Source organism: Lynx rufus, unplaced genomic scaffold (assembly GCF_022079265.1).
Source record: "Lynx rufus isolate CCGP_SWC_20201006 ecotype Redwood Valley unplaced genomic scaffold, mLynRuf1.p SCAF_17, whole genome shotgun sequence".
NCBI lineage: Eukaryota > Metazoa > Chordata > Mammalia > Carnivora > Felidae > Lynx > Lynx rufus.
Window position 1 is genome coordinate 49791912 of NW_025814831.1, and position 22184 is coordinate 49814095.

At 41.3% G+C, this 22184-nt stretch overlaps 1 protein-coding gene across 9 annotated transcripts in view; it reads left to right on the plus strand.

Annotated features, from left to right (window-relative positions):
* Nucleotides 1-22184, plus strand: part of PYGL (glycogen phosphorylase L) — a 72390-nt gene that overhangs the window by 21128 nt on the left and 29078 nt on the right. For all 9 annotated transcript variants that reach the window (XR_006962089.1, XM_047079666.1, XM_047079667.1 and 6 more), the window contains exons 6-19: nt 3100-3211; nt 3680-3762; nt 6450-6593; nt 6822-6914; nt 7538-7684; nt 8022-8185; nt 8656-8770; nt 9300-9401; nt 9547-9694; nt 9817-9875; nt 9981-10122; nt 11547-11754; nt 20177-20311; nt 20746-20812. Coding sequence is in view for 8 of the 9 variants with exons in the window: in XM_047079666.1 (XP_046935622.1) it covers nt 3100-3211; nt 3680-3762; nt 6450-6593; nt 6822-6914; nt 7538-7684; nt 8022-8185; nt 8656-8770; nt 9300-9401; nt 9547-9694; nt 9817-9875; nt 9981-10122; nt 11547-11754; nt 20177-20311; nt 20746-20812 (1719 nt within the window). In the remaining variant the exon portion in view is untranslated. The remainder of the gene's footprint in view (nt 1-3099; nt 3212-3679; nt 3763-6449; nt 6594-6821; nt 6915-7537; nt 7685-8021; nt 8186-8655; nt 8771-9299; nt 9402-9546; nt 9695-9816; nt 9876-9980; nt 10123-11546; nt 11755-20176; nt 20312-20745; nt 20813-22184) is intronic.

A 22184-nucleotide genomic window follows, 5' to 3' on the forward strand; every position in this document is an offset into this window, starting at 1 on the left:
CGACTTCAGCTCTGGTCATGATCTCATGGTTTGTGGGTTCAAGCCCCATGTCAAGCTCTATGCTGACAGCTCAGAGCCTGGAGCCTGCTTTGAATTCTCTGTCTCTCTCTCTCTCTCTGCCCCTCCCCTGCTCACACTCTGTCTCTTTCTCTCTCTCTCAAAATTAAATAGAACATTTTTAAAAAAATTTTTTAAACTAAAGTATTTAGAGGAATGCCAACATTTATATGTTAAGAAAAATAATACAAAATTTTACAAATCGTTATTTTGTGCAAAATCACTTCTAGAAAAATAATGCTGGTGTCGATCCAAGCATACTTAATTCATGGATGGATATGGAGCATTACCATGTTGCTGACCAGTTCACTTCTCAGCACCCCCAGTGATGGTTTGTGTTTTGCTGTCTTCTTACTTCCTGATAAATAACCCCTATTACAAGACTGCATTGTCTAATCTTTGGAGGCTCCATTTGAGATATTTGCTTAATAAATATGGTCTCAGGCTGGGAACGATGTGTCACTAGCCATTCTTTAAAAGCTTAAAGGAAATGGTAAAGACCAAGTAGATATTTTTATTTAGCAAAACTGTGAATGAAGTTCAGTATTGTAATGCTAAATTCAGATGGTTTGTGGATTATTCTCCATGAATAAAAGCTTCATTTTATTTTAGAAGAACCAACACCCATTTTATAGTTGACTTTTTAAACTGATAATTTATTCTGCTAATCCATGTAGAGCTATTTGCAGCTCAGAAAAATAAGACTATTTAAAAATGATTTTTCTATCTGAGGATGAATTTCTTCAACATGAAATAGATTAGAAACTAAAATAGGTCATTATAGTATAATGGTATAAGGGATAAACTAATACTATAATTTCAAGATAAGTTTCTCTTTTTCTAAATTTAGTTGAACAATAGGATACAATCTAAATTGCAGTTGGTTACACATGTGATCAGGAGAGCTGCAAACAAATCAATCATTAATATGCCCAGAGAATTCACACGCGTATTTGGTATTAAACTAGCAAGTATTTGGTATATGTTTTGGTGTCTAAAAACTTCCAGTGACTTCTGACCTGTTCAAATGTATGTAGTTAACACAATCAATCCTGAAGCATTCTGTTTATACCAGGTCCCACTGTTGAGCTACCTTGTATTTACAGAGCACCTCTAAGCATTTTCATAATATATCCAGACATTCAGTTAGAAAGAATATATTTTTCTGTGCCCACAAAGGCAAGGTTATGGGGCAGGTGTAATATAAGGTGAGTTGGCCCAAACTGTGCAGCACTTTATGGATTTATGGAAGCCATCACCCAAATCAGCCCCAGGTCTGTAGCTGGTGAGGTCAGAGAGCATGAGGACAGGCGTGGTATACACATGCTGTGGGCAGCTTCCAGGAAACTGAGCAATCCATTTCACATGTGTGTCAGCACTGGTCCTCTGGGAAGCAGACGCCAGAGGGAATTAGAAGTACAAGTGACATATTGGGGCAATTGCTAATAGTGAGAGGAGGGGGCAGTTGGACGAGGTGTGGCACCTGTGAAGAGAAAAGGGAAGAGAAGGAGGATCCTTGGGAAGAGCTCAGGTGGCTGTGTATTTTAGAGCAAGCAGCCAGGCTGGTGGGGCCTGAGATTAAAGATTGCTCTTGAGCCAAGTCCTAGCTCTCAAGCTCCGACATGATGGAAGCATCCCTAGGAAAGCACGGCCTCAGCGGCTCAAGCTCCCAGGTGGCAAGTTCTGCCTAAAGTTCTCTGAAGGGATATCTGAGTGTAGTTCCATAGCTGCCTCAATTACACTTCAAGGATCAGAGGACAAATCCTGTTTCAACCCAGATTCACTCCCATTCTGTAAACAACTTTTCCTGATGGATCACAATGTACTTTAAAAATCTCCAGAGTTCTGTCTTTCCTGGTAAAAGGTATTTAAAGGAGGGTGATTTATTACTTCGAGGTCCTGGTATTCATGGAAGCATGATTGAATATATGTGATTGATACAGACTATATGGCTTCATTCACTCATAACTCACATTGAAGAGCTTTGTGTTTCGGTTTCACCCCTACCATTGACTGTGACTGTGGGCAAGTCACTTCTCTTTCAGCCTCATTCCTGTCATGTCCAAAAAGAGTGTGTTGCACTAAGTGATCTCTAGCACCTTCAGTCCAGTCAGTCTGTCATTGCCTTTCTTTTTTTGTTTTAATATGAAATTAATTGTCAAATTAGTTTCCATACAACACCCAGTGCTCATCCCAACAGGTGCCCTCCTCAATGCCCATCACCCACTTTTCCCTCCCACCCCCCATCAACCCTCAGTTTATTCTGTTTTTAAGAGTCTCTTATGGTTTGCCTCCCTCCCTCTCTGTCATTGCCTTTCCTTAGAGCTTGACTGATGAGTCAGAATAGAAATGAGTCTTTTCCCACATAAATTTTAATTCATGTGAAACACAGTTACCTTCCTGTTCTTCTCAGTCTCAATGACTGCCACAAAGACTGAGCTACCAATTTTCCAAAGCTCACCTCTTAACACCCATCTCAGCTGATCATCAGCTGATTGGTCTCATCACCAAAATAACTCTTCTTCATGCAACTTTGAAAAATCTAGCATAGTATTTTAAACGTCATCTATAATCTAGCTGCATATGTTTCTGTTCTGTTAATTTTCACCATATTTGAAATAAGACTATTGAATTACCTACACTAAAATTGCGCTATTCCTGTTTTTAGTGAATACAGATACACTTTGTCACTTTGCACATCACATTTTATTATTTTTAGAACAATGGCTTATTCTGAAACATGAAATATCTGCATCCACATCAAGGCAAGGGACACAAAGGGAAGGCACCATTGGCATGATACGGGGGACCATCAGTCTAGATGGTTCCAGCCACCCAGATTGCTCCAGTGGGAGGAAGCTCCACATGGTCCCTAATAACTTACCCTCCAGTCCTAGGACCCCCATCTTGGTTTAGGCCCCTCACAGTCTGAGTTGGTGATGGAGCCAGGAACAGAATCCCAGTTATTAACTTCCATCCCATTGTTCAGCCAACGTCCCTACACATGGGAAACTGAGCAGCTGCTTTGGTTTAATCCCACAGGTGGTCCTGGCCCTGCCATATGACACCCCGGTGCCCGGCTATATGAACAACACCGTCAACACCATGCGCCTCTGGTCTGCTCGGGCGCCAAATGACTTTAACCTCAGAGACTGTGAGTACAGACTGGGCTCTCGTGTCTGTGTGTGTATGTTTAATATTTTGATCACAGAAGCAACCAAATCAGCACCAACTCTAAAAGATGGCACAAAACAAAGATATCGGGGAGTGGGGCATAAATGGCTTCTGTATATGTGTGTGTATGCCTGTGTAGTCTTTCTGATTAATAGTATCAAATTGAGCTTGAGAGAACAGTCTTGAGTTTCTGATAGAACTCGTAAGTGGCTGAGCAGCCATTTTATGGAGCACATGCAAGGACATTTTTAAAGCAGTCCTTCTGTCTGGCCCTCTTAGACTCTCATGCAAATCACAGCAGGGAGATCTATGGAATTCCTTTTGAACTTTCAGGAATTGTAGAATCCCTACATCCACATGGCATGCAGCAAGCGTCAGGTGAGGTCAAGGGGCTTCGATAACAGTGGCCGGCTTATCTGTTTATTCATTTTTCTAACCTTCCCTCCAGTTAACGTTGGAGACTACATTCAGGCTGTGCTGGACCGAAATCTGGCCGAGAACATCTCCCGCGTCCTCTATCCCAATGATAATGTGAGTGGTCAAGCTTGCTTTCCCGGTAGAAACAGAAGCAGCTTATTTCAGAAGTACCCCTTTATAGCCCGTAAAGCACATCTTCAATACTGATTTTTTTTCTTCAGTGCACAGTAATCTCTGTCACCTCCTGAACTGCTAGATTTCCCTTCCCCTCCCCGCCAAGTAAGGAAAACAAATTTGTACATTTCATGAAATCAGAATCGGTATTTTGCCCTTGACTAGTAACCTCATGACCAGTTGGGAGGTTATGTATGTGCATTTCAAAACCAAGCCTGGATATAAAAGATGAAGGGAGCACTGGTGAAATACTGCTTCAGTTCCAAACAGAAGTTTCTTCCACAGGGTCAGGAGACCCTGGAAGTTTCCTGCCTGGCCTCTTCCCCTTGCTGACAGGCTCATCCCAGCCTTCTGCCCTCAGGCAAGGTGGGGTCTGGACCTGGGAGCAGACCCAGAAGCAAACATTTGTTTCTTATGCCACTTATTCATCCCTTGAAACTTTTTTTAATAGGTGATTATTCCTAATTTTACACTAAAAATAGCTAACATTAAAAAAAAAAATCTTTTTTAAAAAACTTGGAACTGGATCACAGAAGACCACTATGGATTCTCAGTTGATTTAAATATACTTAGCTCTACCTTATATACGGGTGAAATTGTTTTCTTGAAGCTGTAATGATTACTCTTTTATAATAAGTCTCAGGAACAACCAAGTTAGTACTGTGCTCTGAAAAGTGGCACAAAAGAAGGTTTGGAAGACTGGGATATAAATGGTCCTTAAGACCGGGTGTCCACTTGGTGTTGCACTATAGTCTCTACAGAGGATTAAGTTTGCCGTAGTATTTTCAGAAACTTTATGGTATAGTTTTTCCTTTGAGAGAAACATTGTGACTTCAGTGCATGTCAGAAAAATCTCTGACCCAAAAGCAAAAAGTGGTCTTGTTTTGTGGTCAGTTAATATAAGAATCCTTCCAAGTACTACCTAGCTAAACCCAGCCTCCCGAATTATTTAACTGGAAGGGGCTTAAAATGCATCCTCCAGCTTCAGTAGGGGCCAAACCTAACTTTTCTTGGAAGTAATTATCTCTAGCAGTTCACAGAGTATACTAAGTTAGCATGGGATGCAAAGTTAACTAAATTCATTGAGTAAAAGGTAGCTCTTGGGGTCGTGCCTGTTTTTAAGTACAAGTTAATAAATCATTTTTGTACTGTAATTACAAGAGCACACTCATTGTCTCTTCCCAACTTGGCCATAGCCCTCATCCAGACATTAGTCTCTCTTCCAGGAATCTTGCAACTGTCCTCCCTCTGCTAGCTAGATTTTTTTCCCTTGCTTAAAGCTCTTTAAAGTCTTCTAATCACCTATAAGAAAAGTACAGAATCTTAGATATGCTCCCTAAGTTCCTCAATGATACAGTCATGAGGAACTCCTGGGTGGCTCAGTCGGTTACGTGTCTGACTCTTGATCTCAGCTCAGATCATGATCTCCTGGTTCAGGAGATTTAGCCCCACAGCAGGCTCTGAGCTGGCAGTGCAGAGACTTCTTGGGATTCTTTCTCACGTTCTCTCTCTGCGCCTCTCTCTCTCTCTCTCAAAATAAAGAAATAACCTTTAAAAAAAATGACACGATCTTGAGTTCTCTGACGCATCCTCCATGGTCTTGCCCTGGTCTGAGGTCTGACCATCCAGGACTATTTGCTCTGATCTTTCTCACCTCCAAGAGAAGGCTCTTGCAGCTTCTTTCCTCGCAGAATTAGTGTTGGCTGCCTGTGTTCTGAAATTTGATTGGGAGAAGAAAACTTAGAGTCTCAACAATTCAGCACATAAATTTTCACTTAACTCCCTTTCCCCCCATTTTCAGTACGGAGTGGTAACCCTGCTTTCGACTGTACCTGCTTCCCTCCAGCCCAGAGAACCCTGTGTTTCCATCTCCAGAGAATGTCAGCTTCTGTCTCAGTTGGGGAAGGAGATTGCTCAGCTGAGGGAACTGGGGATGAAGTCTGAGGCCAGCTACTTCTTAGGCTTGCAACTAACCATTTATTTTTCAAGGTTTATTTATTTATTTTTGAGAGAAGGAGAGAGTGGAGGGAGGGGCAGAGATAGAGGGAGAGAGAATCCCAAGCAGGCTTCATGCTGTCGTTGCGGAACCTGACGTGGGATTGGATCTCACAAACCTGTGAGACCATGACCTGAGCCTAAATCAAGAGTTGGACACTTAACCAGCTGAGCCACCCAGGCACCCCCTCACAACTAACCTTTTACCGCATCTTCACCCCCACTTCCAAATGCACCCAGTGCTGCCAAGTCCTGAGCCTTTAGAGGATTTGGCACATAAATTTAGCTGCTTTTTGGCTCTTCTCCTCTACCAGGTCAAAATTCAGCTTTCCTGGGTCTTCTGGCCCAATTACCACTCATCCATCTATTTTTCAGCTTCAAAAAGTTTGTTACTATTGTCTTGTCTCCCATTCCTTTCATCCTTTATTTGTATGCCTTCTTTAAGCCCCTTTACTGTCATTTTAATAATGTTTCAGGAAAGAACAAAGTCTAATGCTTGACATTCAACCTGCCATCTTCCACCGTATGTCCTATGAGCTTTAGTCTTAAAGTCCTCTGGGCGGGAGATCCCCATCATATTTTGGCCACGCCCACTGGGTGAGCTACTCTCACTCAGTCTCTCTGGCTTGAAGTTTTTTGAAGGAAAGGAGCTACGATTGAAGCAGGAGTACTTTGTGGTGGCTGCTACCTTGCAAGATGTCATCCGACGTTTCAAAGCCTCCAAGTTTGGCTCCACTGACAATGCCAAGACTACATTTGATGCCTTTCCAGACCAGGCAAGTATTTGGTCTGTGAACACAGACAGGGACAACTGAGGGCTCAGGACTTCCTATTAGATTTACAACCCTTTCTCTGCTAAAACATTTGAGTAAGTATGGTAGGCTTAAAGCACCCCACAAAAGGTGGGCATTTTGCTTGGTGCTTTGCACAGACATGCATGAAGATAAGGAAGCAGACACTAGGCCATCTCTCACCTTCACACCGATGCCTTTTTCCCCACACAGGTTGCCATCCAGCTGAATGACACACACCCCGCACTGGCCATCCCTGAGCTGATGAGGATTTTTGTGGATATTGAAAAATTGCCCTGGTCCAAGGTCTGGATAGTTTGGCTTCCTTTTCCCTCAATTAACTAGAATATCTGTGGTTCTGAGATTTTGCCAAAAGGTCCTTTTACGGTTTTCAAAATAAGTTACTGTTGCTAACTCCCAGTGGTTAAAAATAACTTTGCCCTGGTGCTAACATCTCTCTCTCCTTACTGCTTTACATGGAGTAAGATTAAGAAATAAATACATTCCTAATGGGACACAGCTCAGTTGTTCAGACTTTTGTTGTGTTTACCCTTATTTCTGCATCTAAAATGATTCTAAATTAAACTCTGCAACCTCAGAACACAGCTAATTGAAAACATTACTTGTTTGTGTTCCTCAGATTTTGCTTATTTTATAAATAAAAGGCATGTTAGGATAGTAGAGAAACCTTATCAGTATATTGTCTTCAGTTTTATCAGACAGTTTTGCAAATAACTGCTTCCCACCCCCCCCCCCTTACATATTCCCAGTCTCTGGACCATTCAGGAACCTGGTAGAATTGAGCGTGTCTCACTGTGTAGATGAACTGTCCCGTTGCAGACTGGCGGGAGCTTAGGGAATGTCTGGTTTTGTGTGATGGGCCACCTTTCTTGCAGAGGAAAGCTGCTAAGCCCCTCCTTTTCCCGCAGGCATGGGAGATCACCCAGAAGACCTTCGCATACACCAACCACACGGTTCTTCCAGAGGCCCTGGAGCGCTGGCCTGTAGACCTGGTGGAAAAGTTGCTTCCGCGACATTTGCAAATCATTTATGAGATAAATCAGAAGCATTTAGATGTAAGTCATTTTTAGAGATTCATAGCCCTTTTGAGAACGAGGTCTTGAGATGTTAAGGGTAGCTACAGTGTTCCCTCTTACTGAACTGGAGGCCCAAACATCCTTCCGTCATTGATACATAAAAAGTATTCAAGTCTGGTGGGGCTTTGTTAAAAGCATCTTTTTGAAAAGACTAAAATGGAGGATGGCATCTCCCTAGGGATAACCCGACCCCTGTCTGTGGGAGTGAAGTTTTGTATTTGCTCCATCAAAGATTTTGTTTGGGAAGTGAACGACATTATCTCACTGTTGCTTTAAACCTGAGTGGCCAGCAAGGCCTTTCTCTTCCTTTGGCCAGAGAATTGCGGCCTTGTTTCCTAAAGATGTCGACCGTCTGAGAAGGATGTCTCTGATTGAAGAGGAAGGAGGCAAACGGATCAACATGGCCCACCTCTGCATTGTTGGCTCCCATGCTGTGAATGGTGTGGCCAAAATTCACTCAGACATCGTGAAGACCCAAGTGTGAGTGTCCATTCCTGTGGTGCTGGGTCTAAAGTTGCTCCGTCAGTGCACTGGTGCTAGTCGATGCGGGCTTGCTTTTGGGGATAACAAAAGGCCCTATCAAAATGTGCAGAAGTATTTTCTTCTACACAAAGTAACATTCACTTAAAAAAGAAAAAATGCCTTCTTCTCTCAACCTTCCTAGTTCTAGATTTAGAAGAAAAAAAAAAAACCCACACAACATTATTCTGCTGAAAAGTCTGGTCTGTATGTCAGTGCCAGCCAGGAAATCATACGGAGGTGATTCGATGTGGAGTTTTTCTTGTAATTATTTGGAATTGCAAATGGATTTCTATTTCAAATAACAGCCTTAGCTGCTGCCAGCTCCTCCTTCCATCTTTTAATCTTGCGAAGCCTACACTTGGCTTCTTGAATGTAGCAGAAACACACTCTTGCAGCCAGATTCAGTGATGTGTCTCTTCTGTCTCCAGATTCAAGGACTTCAGCGAGCTAGAACCAGACAAGTTTCAGAATAAAACCAATGGGATCACTCCAAGGCGCTGGCTCTTACTCTGCAACCCGGGGCTTGCAGAGTTAATAGCAGAGGTAACCGGGAAGGGGTGCCCTTGCACTTTGTGAACCCAGTCTGCAGCAGGCGGCTACATCAGCCACCAGCATGTGACTTGTGCTGTCCCACAGGCTCTGTGCTTGACTTAATTTTCCACTGTAACCATCTTGAAATTCTTGATTTGTAAAGGAAGGGCCTGCAAATTACATACCTGGTTCACCGTACTCCTATGACACAAAGATGAAAGATGGTTATGCTATTTAGTAAAAGAGAATAACAAAGGCCATATAAATAACTAGTAGAACCTGGGTTCCGTGTTACCTTGTTTAGGTAGGTTTCCTGTTTTTAACACTTAACGCCACTGAAACTACATTTAAGATACTAGCAAAGTGTTCTTCCCACATGGCCTTGCCAGCCTCTTCTGTGAGTGTGGCCATTCTGCGTACTATGTGGTAGGTCAGCCATCCTTGCTGTAGGCGAGCACAAGCACTCACCGGACTGACAGAAACTGCTCATTTGGGTGTGACTGCCATCCTGATTAATTAAATCACATCTTTAAACTGAAAGAAAATCGGGGAAGACTACGTGAAAGACTTGAGCCAGCTGACAAAGCTACATAGCTTCGTGGGTGATGACGTCTTTCTCCGAGAACTCTCCAACGTGAAGCAGGTGAGGCTTCCCAGTGTGGATTCTTTCCACGGCATTTGTTCTGCTCCAGTTTTTATTATGGTTTATTATTGCTCCAGTTTCTAAAAACAGACAACCTGATGCTTCTAAGTCAAAAGGGCTCTGGCATCGTGCACTGTCTCCACAGGAGAACAAGCTGAAGTTTTCCCAGTTCTTGGAGAAGGAGTACAAAGTGAAAATCAACCCATCCTCCATGTTTGATGTGCATGTGAAGAGGATCCACGAGTACAAGCGGCAACTCTTGAACTGCCTGCACGTGGTCACCATGTACAACCGTGAGTCAGCCCTGTGGCCACCACGCCCCCTGGAAGTGGAAGTGACACTCTTGGCTGGCACAGGTCTTGCCTCCCTAGCCATCAACTGCCCTCCATTCCATCTGCTTCTCATTCTCTTTCAGGTATTAAAAAAGACCCTAAGAAGTTATTCGTGCCCAGAACCGTCATAATTGGTGGCAAAGTAAGTTGATTCTATTCACTGGGGATTTGGGGTCCCTGATCTCTTGCCATTTCTCCACTTGATCATGGCTGCATTCTGTCAGTGTGTTTGACGTTCTTCTCCAAGGCTGCCCCAGGATATCACATGGCCAAAATGATCATAAAGCTGATCACTTCAGTGGCAGATGTGGTGAACAATGACCCTATGGTTGGAAGCAAGTTGAAAGTCATCTTCTTGGAGAACTACAGAGTATCTCTTGCTGAAAAAGGTAGTTTCTTCATCACAAATCATGCGGGGCCAGGACAAATTCTAGAGAAAGATGGCATGATATGGAAAAATGGCACAGGATACTGGCACAGGAAGCCAGTAACTTAGGATAGAAGAATAAGGGCCTAGGCTAAGAGCCTTTAAGGTGATCCAACTCACAACAAGATTGCTGTCCCTAGAGTCAGTATCACTGATTACACTTGCAAGTGCATTTTCCTGCCAGCTAGTCAGAGCTGGGTGCTGGAGGAAGTGACCCTGAGGTTTTGGCAAAGTATAGACTGTGCTCTCCAAAGTAAAGGAAAGGTCTTCTATTCCCAGCTCCAGTTTTGCAATAGAACACCAGTTCCCCAGCCCCTGATAGTCCTCTGGTCACTTCATGGAATGAAGAAGGGCTGTCATTTGTGTACATGGCAACAAGGAATAAGGACAGACATCAGGCTGCAAAGCATGAGGCTTACCTGTGCTTAGATGGGCACTGATCACGCATGGAGTTCCCATGTGGGGAAAGTCAGGCTGGCAGAAAGCCAACATCCCTTTCTCTACCACTGGGACCTTTGCTTATTTGCATCATGTGCTCACAAAGCACCATCCACCTGCAAATGCCAACTGTGCATTCACCCAAGTCCCAAACTGAAAACAGACCTTTCTCTTTTTGAGGTATTTCTGGGTCCTCTGAAGTTGCTGTTTAACATTGTATGCATAAAGAGAAGAGAGCCAGGTTCCTAGAGATGCAAATGAAGATATAGCTAATCCACAAAGAAGCCTTCAAAGTAAAACAGAGAATTCGTCCTGACCTTTGAAGTCAAAGTGGTCGAAAGGGACCTTCTGGCAATGCTAATTTGTGTGTAAATTAGGCTGAAAGGTCAGAGGCTTGGTGTCTAGCCCCAGGCACACCACAGGTGCTCAGGGCTGAAAGAGGGAAGGAGGAGGTGAGAAGAGGAAGGAATGCAGACAATCCAATTTCCTCAGATTATAAAGGGAGAGTCAGGAGAGGCTGAAATTTCAAGTTCAATAAAGAAAAGTTTTAATATATTTTATAAAGTTATAAAGCAGAAGAAATAAAAATAAAACCATAACAAAAACTGGGAGGAAGAGAAGAGAGAAGAGAAATGTAATGTCAACTTTTATAGCAGAGAGCAGTAGATACTCTTCAGAGTTCCCAGTCCAAGAAAGAGTAGTATAAGCATATAGTTATTTAGCACTGTGGTAATAACCACCCAGATAGCACATCAAAAATGGATAAAGGCAGTTACCTGAGTCCAGGGGAAGAGTGAGATCCATCCTTCTGTATACCATAGGAATGTTTATTTTGATGTACATGTAGTACTTTAATGATCGAAACAGGCCAGCTAGATAAATGCTCAGATACAATACAAGCGGGTCTAGAGAGACAGAATCACTGATTTTAATACGCCTTGCTTGCAGTCATTCCAGCTACAGATCTGTCAGAGCAGATTTCCACCGCAGGCACTGAAGCCTCAGGGACAGGCAATATGAAATTCATGCTGAATGGGGCCCTGACCATCGGGACTATGGATGGGGCCAACGTGGAAATGGCAGAAGAAGCTGGGGAAGAGAACCTGTTCATCTTTGGCATGAGAGTAGATGATGTGGCTGCTTTGGACAAGAAAGGGTAAGAGAGCAGCTCCTCCTTACTGGGCGGGTGCCCTCCACCCCCAGGAGAGTGCCTGCCCACCCAGGTATCCTGTTGATGTTGGGTCACATGAAATGTGGCCACAGAAAATCTCCCATGCATCAGGGGAGCCTCCTGGCCACAGGTTAGTTTTATTAAACGTAGCAAGTGAACATGAAAGGAGCTATGGCGCAGGTACATGAGGTCCTTGCTATTAGTTATCAGCCACTGAAGATCTGGGCTTAGTGAGCTGTCATTTCTGCATCTATGATTTTGACTTTGATCAAAAGATGAGCCAGTTCCTAAAATTTTTGCCTATAATTTAAACCACTGAGTGCTCTTTTAAGATTTCAGGGAAATGTACTAAAATGTGGTAGAGGATAGGTATGGATATACAGAAGCACCCATGAATCATACTAGTTTCACTTAATATCTAGATACGTTTATTAATCTGAATTAAAACAAATAAGGAGCTCTGCCCAAAGAAATGATAGGGATCCAAAAATTTGGAGGGTGTTGGATATACTTACTCCCTGGCCCTTAAAAGTGAGTTTCCGCTAAAGAACAACAAATTTGGGGGATCTGTCGGTCCAAAAAGCAACTGGTCCTCTTAACACAATACTTGCTTAGAGCTGTAAAGTCCTTTTGAAATGAATCTTACTGTATTTTACCAGATTAGATTATATTTATTATTTACTATTTTTTGGGTCTCCAGTTATAAGGAACTAATCGGGGAAAATTTTCAAGATCTATTCAAATACTATTTATACCCATGTTCAACTCCATAATGGCTTCTATAAGTGCTAATATTTCTGAGTGCATTTTTTACAGCTAATATAGTATCTAGTGTATCTTTTTTGTTATTGTTGTTTGTTTTTTAATTCCAGTATAGTTACCATACAGTGTTATATTAGTTTCAGGTGTACAGTATAGTGATTCAACAATTCCATACATCACCTGGTGATCATTACGAGAAGTGTACTCTTAATCCTCTTCACCTTTGTCACCCATCCCCCCACCTACCTCCCCTTTGGTAACAGCCAGTTTATTCTCTCTAGTTAAGAGTCTGCTTTCTGGTTTGTCTCTTTTTCTTTGTTCATTTGTTTTTTTCTTAAGTTTTACATATGAGTGGAATCATGGAATTTGTCTTTCCCTGAGTGACTTATTTCACTTATCATTATTCTCTAGATCCATCCATGTTGTAAATGGCAAGATTTCGTTCTTTTCATGGCTGCTTCCATAATTTGGCTATTTGTAAATCATTCTGCAATAAACAGAGGGGTGCATATATCCCTTTGAATTCGGATTTTTGTATTCTTTGGGTAAATACCCAGTAGTAGAATTACTGGATCATATGGTAGTTCTGTTTTTAATTTTTTTTTTATTTTTTTAACGTTTATTTTTCAGAGGGAGAGACAGAGACAGAATGTGAGCAGGGGAGGGCAGAGAGAGAGAGATAGAATCTGAAGCAGGATCCAGGCTCTGAGCTGTCAGCACAGAGCCCAACATGGGGCTCGAACTCACGAACTGTGAGATCGTGACGTGAGCCAAAGTTGCACACTCAACCAACTGAGCCACCTAGGCGCCCCTATTTTTAATTTTTTGAGGAAACACCATACTACTTTCCACAGTGGCTATACCAGTTTGTGTTCCCACCAACAGTCCATAAGGGTTCCTTTTTCTTTACATCCTTGTCAACACTTGCTGTTTCTTACATTTTTTATTTTAGCCATTCTGACAGGTGTGAAGTGATATCTCATTGTGGTTTTGATTTGCATTTCCGTGATGATGAGTGATGTTGAGCAACTTTTCATGGGTCTGTGGGCCACCTTTAATTGTCCATATTTAATTGGATTATTTGTCTTTTTGGTGTTCAATTGTATAAGTCTTTATATATTTTGGATACTAACCCTTTCTCAGATACGTCATTTGTAAGTATCTTCTCACATCCACTAGGTTGTCTTTTAGTTTTGTTGATTATTTCCTTTGCTGTGCAGAAGCTTTGTATTTTGATGTAGTCCCAAAGTTTATTTTTGCTTTTTTCCCTCCTGCCTCAGAAGAATGTTGCTATGGCCAGTGTCAGAGAAAGTACTACCTGTGCTCTCTTCTAGGATTTTATCAGTTTCAGGTCTCACATTTAGGTCCTTAATCTATTTTGAGTTTATTATTGTGTTTTGTATAAGAAAGTGGTTCAGTTTCATTCTTTCATACGTAGCTGTCCAGTTTTCCCACCACCATGTATTGAAGAGACTTTTTCCCATTGCATATTCTTGCATCCTTTGTTAAGGATTAATTGGCCATATAATCGTGGGTTTATTTCTGGGCTCTCTATTCTGTTCCATTGGTCTATGTGTCTGTTTCTGTGCCAGGACTGTACTGTTTTGAATACTACAGCTATGTAGTACATCTTGAAATTTAGGATTGTGATACCTCAGTTTCGTTCTTCTTTTTCAAGAATGCTTTGGCTATTCAGAGTCTTTTCTGGTTTTGTACAAATTTTAGGATTATTGTCCTAGTTATATGAAAAATGCTGTTGATATTTTGATAAAGATTGATTAAATGTGTAGATGGCTTTGGGTAGTATGGACATTTTAATAATATTTGTTCTACCAATCCATGCCCATGGAATATCTTTTCAATGGCTTATGTCATCTTCGGTTTCTTTCATCAGTGTCTTATAGTTTTCAGAGTACAGGTCTTTCACCTCCTTGGTTAAGTTTATTCCTGGGTATTTTATTATTTTTGGTGCAATTGTAAATGGGATTGTTTTCCTTTAATTTCTTGTTCTGCTGCTTCATTATTAGTATAAAAAATGCAAGATTGGGGCGCCTGGGTGGCTCAGTCGGTTGCGCGTCCGACTTCAGCTCAGGTCACGATCTCACGGTCCGTGAGTTCGAGCCCCGCGTCGGGCTCTGGGCTGATGGCTCAGAGCCTGGAGCCTGCTTCCGATTCTGTGTCTCCCTCTCTCTCTGCCCCTCCCCTGTTCATGCTCTGTCTCTGTCTCAAAAATAAATAAACGTTAAAAAAAAATTTTTAAAAAATGCAAGATTAAGGGTGCCTGGGTGGCTCCGTTGGTTAAGTATCCGACTCTTGATTTCCACTCAGGTCATGATCTCATGATTTGTGGGATCGAGCCCCACATTGGGCTCTGTGCTGACAGAGCCTTCTTCTCCCTCTGCCCTTCCCCTGCTCACACGCACACACACTCTCTCTCTCAAAATAAATAAACTTTAAAAAAATGCAGGATTTATGTATATTGATTTTTGTATCCTGTGATCTTACTGGATTTATCAGTTCTAGTAGTTTTTTAATGGAGTTTTTATGGTTTTCTATATGTAATATCATGTCATCTGAATATAGTAAAAGTTTTGCTTCTTCCTTACCAATTTGGATGGCTTTTATTTCTTTTTTGTTGTCTGCTGTGGCTAGGACTTCCAGTACTGTGTTGAAGAAAAGTGGTGAGTGTCTTGTTTCTGACCTTAGGGGAAAAGCTCTCAGTTTTTCACCACTGAGTATGATGTTAGCTGTTGGTTTTTTGTATAAGGTCTTTATTATGTTGAGGTATGTTCCCTCTAAATCTACTTTGTTGAGGGTTTTTATCACGAATGGATGGTACACTTTGTCAAATGCTTTCTCTGAATCTATTGAAATGACTCTATGGAGTTCTTATCCTTTCTCTTGTTGATGTGATGTATCCTGTTGGTTGATTTGTGAATATTGAACCATCTTTGCATCCCAGGAATAAATCCCACTTGATCGTGGTGACTGATTTTTTTTTTAACATAATGTTGGATTTGTTTTGCTAATAACTTTATTGAGGATTTTTGCATCGATTATGTTCACTAGATATACTAGTTCTCCTGTAGTTCTCCTTTTTTTGTAATGTCTTCATCTGGTTTTCGTATTGGGGTAATGTTGACCTCATAGAATGAATTTGGAGGCTTTCCTTCATCTTCTATTTTTTTGGAATAGTTTGAGAAGAATAGGTGTTAACTCTTCATTAAATGTTTGGTACAATTCACGTGTAAAGCCATCTGGTCCTGGACTTTTGTTTGTTCGGAGTCTTTTGATTACTGAATCAATTTCATTGTGGGTAATCAGTCTGTTCAAATTTTCTATTTCTGTCTGATTCACTTTTGGGAATTTGTACGTTTCTAGGAATTTATCCATTTCTTCTAGGTTGTCCAACTTGTTGCCATATAATTTTTCATAATATTCTCTTATAATCTTTTGTATTTCTGTGGTATTGGTTGGTATTTCTCCTCTTTCATTTCATTTCTGATTTTATTTGAGTCATCTGTCTCTCTCTCTCTCTCTCTCTCTCTTTTTGATGAGTCTGGATAAAGGTTATCAATTTTGTTGATACTTTCAAAGAACGATTCCCTGGTTTCATTGATCTGTTCTGTTGGGTTATTTTAGTTTCTACATTGTTTATTTCTGCTCTGATCTTTATTATGTCCTTCCTTCTAATAGTTTTGGGCTTTGCTTGCTCTTCTTTTTCTAGCTCCTTTAGATGTAAGGTTAGGTTGATTCTTTGAAATTTTTCTTATTTTTTGATATAGGCCTGTATTGCTCTAAACTTCCCTTTAGAATAGTTTTGCTGCATCCCAAAGATTTTGGATTACTGTATTTTCATTTTCATTTGCCTCCATGTATTTTTTATTCTCTTTGATTTCTTGGTTGACCCATTCATTGTTTAGTAGCATGTTATTTAATCTCCTTGTATTTGTGCTTTTCCAGATATTTTCTTGTGGCTCATTTCTAGTTTCAAAGCATTGTGGTCAGAAAAGATGCATGGTATGACTTTAATCTTTTTAAATTTATTGAGACTTATTTTGTGGCCTAACATGTGATCTAGTCTAGAGAATGTTCCATGTGCACTTGAAAAAATGTGTATTCTGCTGTTTTAGGAGGCAATGTTCTGAATATATCTGTTAGATCCATCTAGTCCAATGTGTCATTCAAAGCCATGGTTTCCTTGTTGATTTTCTGTTTGGATGCTCTATCCAGTGATTTAAGTGTGGTTTGAGAGTCTCCTACTATTATTGGATTACTGTTGTTTACTTCCTGTGTTTCTTAATAGTGACTTTATGTATTTGGGTATTCCCATGTTGGGTGCATAAATCTTTACAATTGTTATATCTTCTTTGGATTGTTCCCTTTATGCTTATGTAGTATTTCTCTCTTTTTATAGACTTTGTTTTAAAGTCCATTTTGTCTGCTGTCAGTATTGCACCCTGCCTTTCTTTTCATTTCCATTTGCATGATAAATGTTCTTCCATCTCTTCACTTTCAATCTACATGTGTCTTTACATGTAAAGTACGTCTCTTGTAGGGAGCATTTAGATAGGTCTTACTTTTTTGTCCATTCCATCATCTTGTGTCTTTTGATTGGAACAGTTAGTCTATTTACATTCAAAGTAATTATTGATAGGTATGTACTTATTGCTATTTTGTTTCTTGCTTTATGGTTGTTATTGTTTTTTTCAAGTTTATTTATTTTGAGAGAGAAAGCATGAGCAGGGGTAGGGCAGAAAGGGGGAGAGAGAGAGAATCCCAAGCAGACTCTGCACTGTCAGCAGGGAGCCCAACATGGGGCTTGATCCCATGAACTATGAGATCACAACATGAGCTGAAACCAAGGGTCAGATGCTTACCAACTGAACCACCCAGGCGCCCCATGGTTGTTTTTATAGTTCTTCTCTGTTACTTTCTTCTCTTGTCCTCTTCTCTTGTGGTTTGTTGGCTTTCTTTAATGATATACTTGGGTTCCTTTTTCTTTATTTTTTGCATATCTATTACTGGTTTTTGATTTGTGGTTACCATTAGGTTTGTATATAACATCTTACACGTGTAGCCATCTCTATTAAGTTCAGTCACTTAAGTTTGAACCCATTCTTTACTCTTTCCACTCCCCCCCTCCATTTTACGTATATGGTGTCATACTTTACATCCTTTCATTTTGTGGATCTTTTGACTGATTTTCATAGATATACTTTTTTTTACTGCTTTTGTGCTTCCTGCTTTTCTTACTCCTACTCATGGTCTTTCCTTTCTGCTCAAAGAATCCTTTTTAACATTACTTGTAGGGCTGGTTTAATGGTCATAAATTCCTTTAACCCCCTTTTGTTTGGGAAACTTTATCTCTCCTTCTATAATGAATGATAAAGTATTCTTGACTGTGTGTGTGTGTGTGTGTGTGTGTGTGTGTGTGTGTGTGTTTAAGCACTTGAGTATATCATGCCACTCCCTTCTGTCCTGCAAAGTTGCTGCTGAAGAGTCAGCAGATAGCCCTATGGGGTTTCCTTTGTATGTAACTGTTTTCTTTTCTCTTGCTGCCTTTAAAATTCTCTCTTTACTACTATTTTTTTGCCATTTTAATTACTATGTTTCTTGGTGTGGACCTCATTGGATTGATTTTGTTGGGTGCTCTCTGTGAATCCTGGATCTGGATGTCTGTTTCCTTGGCCAGATTCAGGAAGTTTTCAGCTATTTCGTCTTCAAATAAATTCTCTGTCCCATTTTCTTTCTCTTCTCCTCCTGGGATCCCTATAATGTGAATGTTATTACACTTGATAGAGTCACTGAGTTCCCTAAATCTATTTTCATTTTTTTTTCTCTCATCTGTTCTACAAGATGCTTGTCATTACTCTGTCCTCCAAGAAGTTAATCCCTTCTTCTGCTTCCTCTAGTCTACTATTTATTCTATCTAGTATGCTTTTAATTTCAGTTATTAAGTTCTTCATCTCTGGCTGTTTTTTTATGTTTTTTCTCTGTTAATGGTATCACTGATATCCTGCACTCTTCTCAACCCCATGAGTATCTTAAGACCATTACTTTAGAATCTCTGTCAGGCATATTACTTATCTCCATTTTGCCTATGTCTCTTGCTGTGATTTTGTTCTGTTCTTTCATTAGGGACATATTCCTCTGTCCTTCATTTTGTCTAAGTTTCTGTGTCTGTTTCTATGTATTAGGAAAGTCACTTACATCTTCCACTCTTGATAGTAGTGGCCTTGTGAAAAAGAGGTCCAGTAGTGCCCTATAGTGCAGTGTCCCCTGTTCACCAGAACCTGGTGCTTCAGGGGTATCTCCTGTGTGTATTGCATACACCCTTATGTTGTGGCTGAGCCACATTTTCCTCCAGTCCAGGCGTCTGCAAGGCTCTTTGCCTGTTGTGGGCAGGGTTTGGTCCCTGTGTCATTAGTGGGCCAGTCTGGGGCTGCCTTGAGCTTGAGTAGAGTCAGACCAGGCATTTTCCAGAGCTGTAGTCGCAGCTGCAGTGTACTCTCCCTCTGTTGTCCCCTGAGAAGCTTTCATTGATGGGTGGGGACTGCAGTCAGACCAGCTGTCTGCCCCCAGCCCTCTGCTGGGCCTGCAGTTGGATTGTTGTATGTGGTTCTCTTTCCCTCTCCCTGGGGCAAAAGTCACTTTGGAGTAGTGTTGACCCCCTTGGGGGCTGCTTGCACACTGCCCTGCCTGTGGCACCACTTTGGATGGGCTAAGCCAAGAGCATACTGTAGGGAGCAGGACCACAGGAGAACACGGGGGCAAGGTGGGCAGTGCCAGCAAGGTTTGCACAGGTCTGCTGTGGGAGGGGACCTGGAGCAGAAGACTGGCTGGTGAGATGTATCTGCAGGGGAACCTGGAGGCTGGGCACACTGTTAGCAAGTTAAGGAGCAAGTGTTGGCACAGCAGTTGTTCTTGTAGGTGTCCATGTGGCTAGGCTGGGGGACAGGAAAGGGAAATAGCACCTACCAGCTCCTTTGTTCCTAGAGAAGCCTCCCAAAGACCCCTGCCCCTCTAGTACATGCTCTCAAATTAGTAAACTGACATTCCTCCAGTTTACCTCAGGTGTTTTTCAAACTGCTGCTTCCATGCTGTATCTCCATAGAGCTGTTTACTGTACTATCTCTTTAAAGTCAGGGACTTGGTTTCCTATTGCTCTCCCAGAGCCAGCCTGCTGATTTTTAAAATCCCAGGTGGTAATCCCCGCTGATTATAAGAACTCACAAAATTCAACACTTCTGGTTTTCAAAGCCAAATGTTATGGGGATTTGTCTTCCTTATGTGGGTTCTTCTGTGTGAGAGTCTATCTCTCTACCCTCTCCATGCCCACAGCATCTCTCCCTCCTAAAGACAGTCCCATGGGTCACTTTGACTCCCAACCATGTCTCTGTTCTTTCCACCCTCTTTGGCGTGGCCTCTTCTCTACATTTAGCTGTGGAGAGTCTGTTCTGTCAGTTTTTGGGTCATTTTCTGGGTTATTTACACTAATGTGGGTGTTACCTAGCTGTATTTGTGGGACGAGGTGAGCTTAGGGTCCTCCTGTTGCATCATCTTCCCTGGAAGTCACCTGTCTAGGGTATTGTTAATCACATATACTAACCTTTTTCTTATCATCCCCACTCCCATCTCACAGGTATGACGCAAAAGAATATTATGAGGCACTTCCAGAGCTGAAGCTTGTGATTGATCAAATTGACAATGGCTTCTTCTCTCCCAAACAGCCGGACCTCTTCAAAGACTTAATCAACATGCTATTTTATCATGACAGGTGAGTTCCCACAAGAAGATGGTATTTCAGCCATGAAAAGTGGACAAGAATATCTTAAACCAGCTGTAACACACCCATGTAATTAGAATGCTCTGTGATCTGAGAAGCTAACCTACTCTTAGAAAGAAATATTAGATATTCTCTACTAACCAAGCTAGGAAGGTTTAAGAACAAGACCCACAAATCTGGTATTCTTTTTCTCTTTCTGCTGGTATACCCAGCTTTCACAAACATCCATATGTTGACATTCTTATCTGTGGAAAGAACCACATAAAGGTTGAAGCTGGTTAAAATTCTTGTGAATTGAAATGTAAGTTTGGTGAACCAGCCATACCTGACATTAAGTAAAACAGAATTTTAAGTGGAATCTTAGCACACATATTTTAATGAAGCTTTTTGTTGGTTTGTGTTTTCCTTCCAATCACAAAAAACAGGTTTAAAGTCTTTGCAGACTATGAGGCCTATGTCAAGTGTCAAGAAAAAGTCAGTCAGCTGTACATGGTAAGTACATTGATGAGACCTATAAAAGGACCCAGTTAGTTTACTATGGTTAAAATTTTTGTTTCTTTTTATTAAATCTAAATAATAGGGCCCCATTATCAATCCAAAAAGAGAAGTGAGACAACTATCTAGGTTATTCAAATCAAAACTTGGCTTTTGTCACGTTCAGGCAGAGGCTGAGATTTGACATGTAAGTAGTAATTGTGAATTTTTTAATATTCAAGTGAAAATATCACAATTCAGTATTTATTGAACACCCACCATATAGCAGGCATGGCCTGGAAGCTAAGATTATAAAGCCAAGTTAAATATGCATTTTACCAACTCGTTGATTTGACAGAGAGGCTTTGGGGACTCCTTGGTGGCAGGCACTGGACTAGGGCTCGCCACCAAAAGTGTGCATCACAGTCACCGGGAGCAACTTCTCCAAAACACGGCTGCCAGCCCCGCTCTGAGAGATGGTGACCCAGTAGTGGGTGGGATCACCATCAGTGTCTGAAAACTTGTTAAGATGATTCTCAGGCTGAGCCTGAGTTAATTAGGGCAAGGACTGACCCCTAGTCCAGGAAAATTGCACAATAAGTACCTCTCCTGGACTACCCATGGAGTGGGGCTATCTGTACAATACAAATATACAGAAAGAGGGGAGGTTTCATGTTTGAATTTTAAAAAGGAAAAGAAAGGAACAAGAAAGACTGGGCTTTATTAAAAAGAAAAAAAAAAAAAAAAGCTAGAGCCATGTGAGTAACCCTTCACATGCAAGGTTATACACCTTCAAATAGCCTAGCCCTCTAGGAGCATTTAGTAAATGCTAATAAAAATGGAAATTTAGTAAATATAGAGAGGTTGATCATCTCTGATAAGAAAGACTTTCAGTAATTGCTGGAACTACAGAAGAGTAGATACAGGAGACTGCCTCTGTGCCAGGACTCCAGGATGGTTTTCTTGAGGTTGATGCCCTTGAGCTTTCTGGGCATGGTTTCCCTCGCTCATATAGTCTCCATTTTTGCCCTTTAATTCGAAAGCCTTTATACAGCAGAAGAGCAAGTTTCCATAGAATTTTCTCCTGCCCTTTGGACACATGACTGACTACTTCCAACAAAAACATGCTTCACTAACATTTCTTTCTATTCCTTTCCCAAAACAGGTGACAGGTAGTTCCTACAGTTATCCCATGGGTCCCATTGGGGTTTTAAAATAAGATCAAAGCCCATGCTGCTTTACAGACCTTATCTTCTGGTAGAATCATATCCAGTCCCCCAAAAATGTATAGACCACAGTAAATTCCAGCTAATGGCTCTAAGCAAGGAAGGGCAGTCCTTAAGCTGAGTGGCTCACTACCTGCCTCCAAGAACTCAAAACAGGCGAAAGA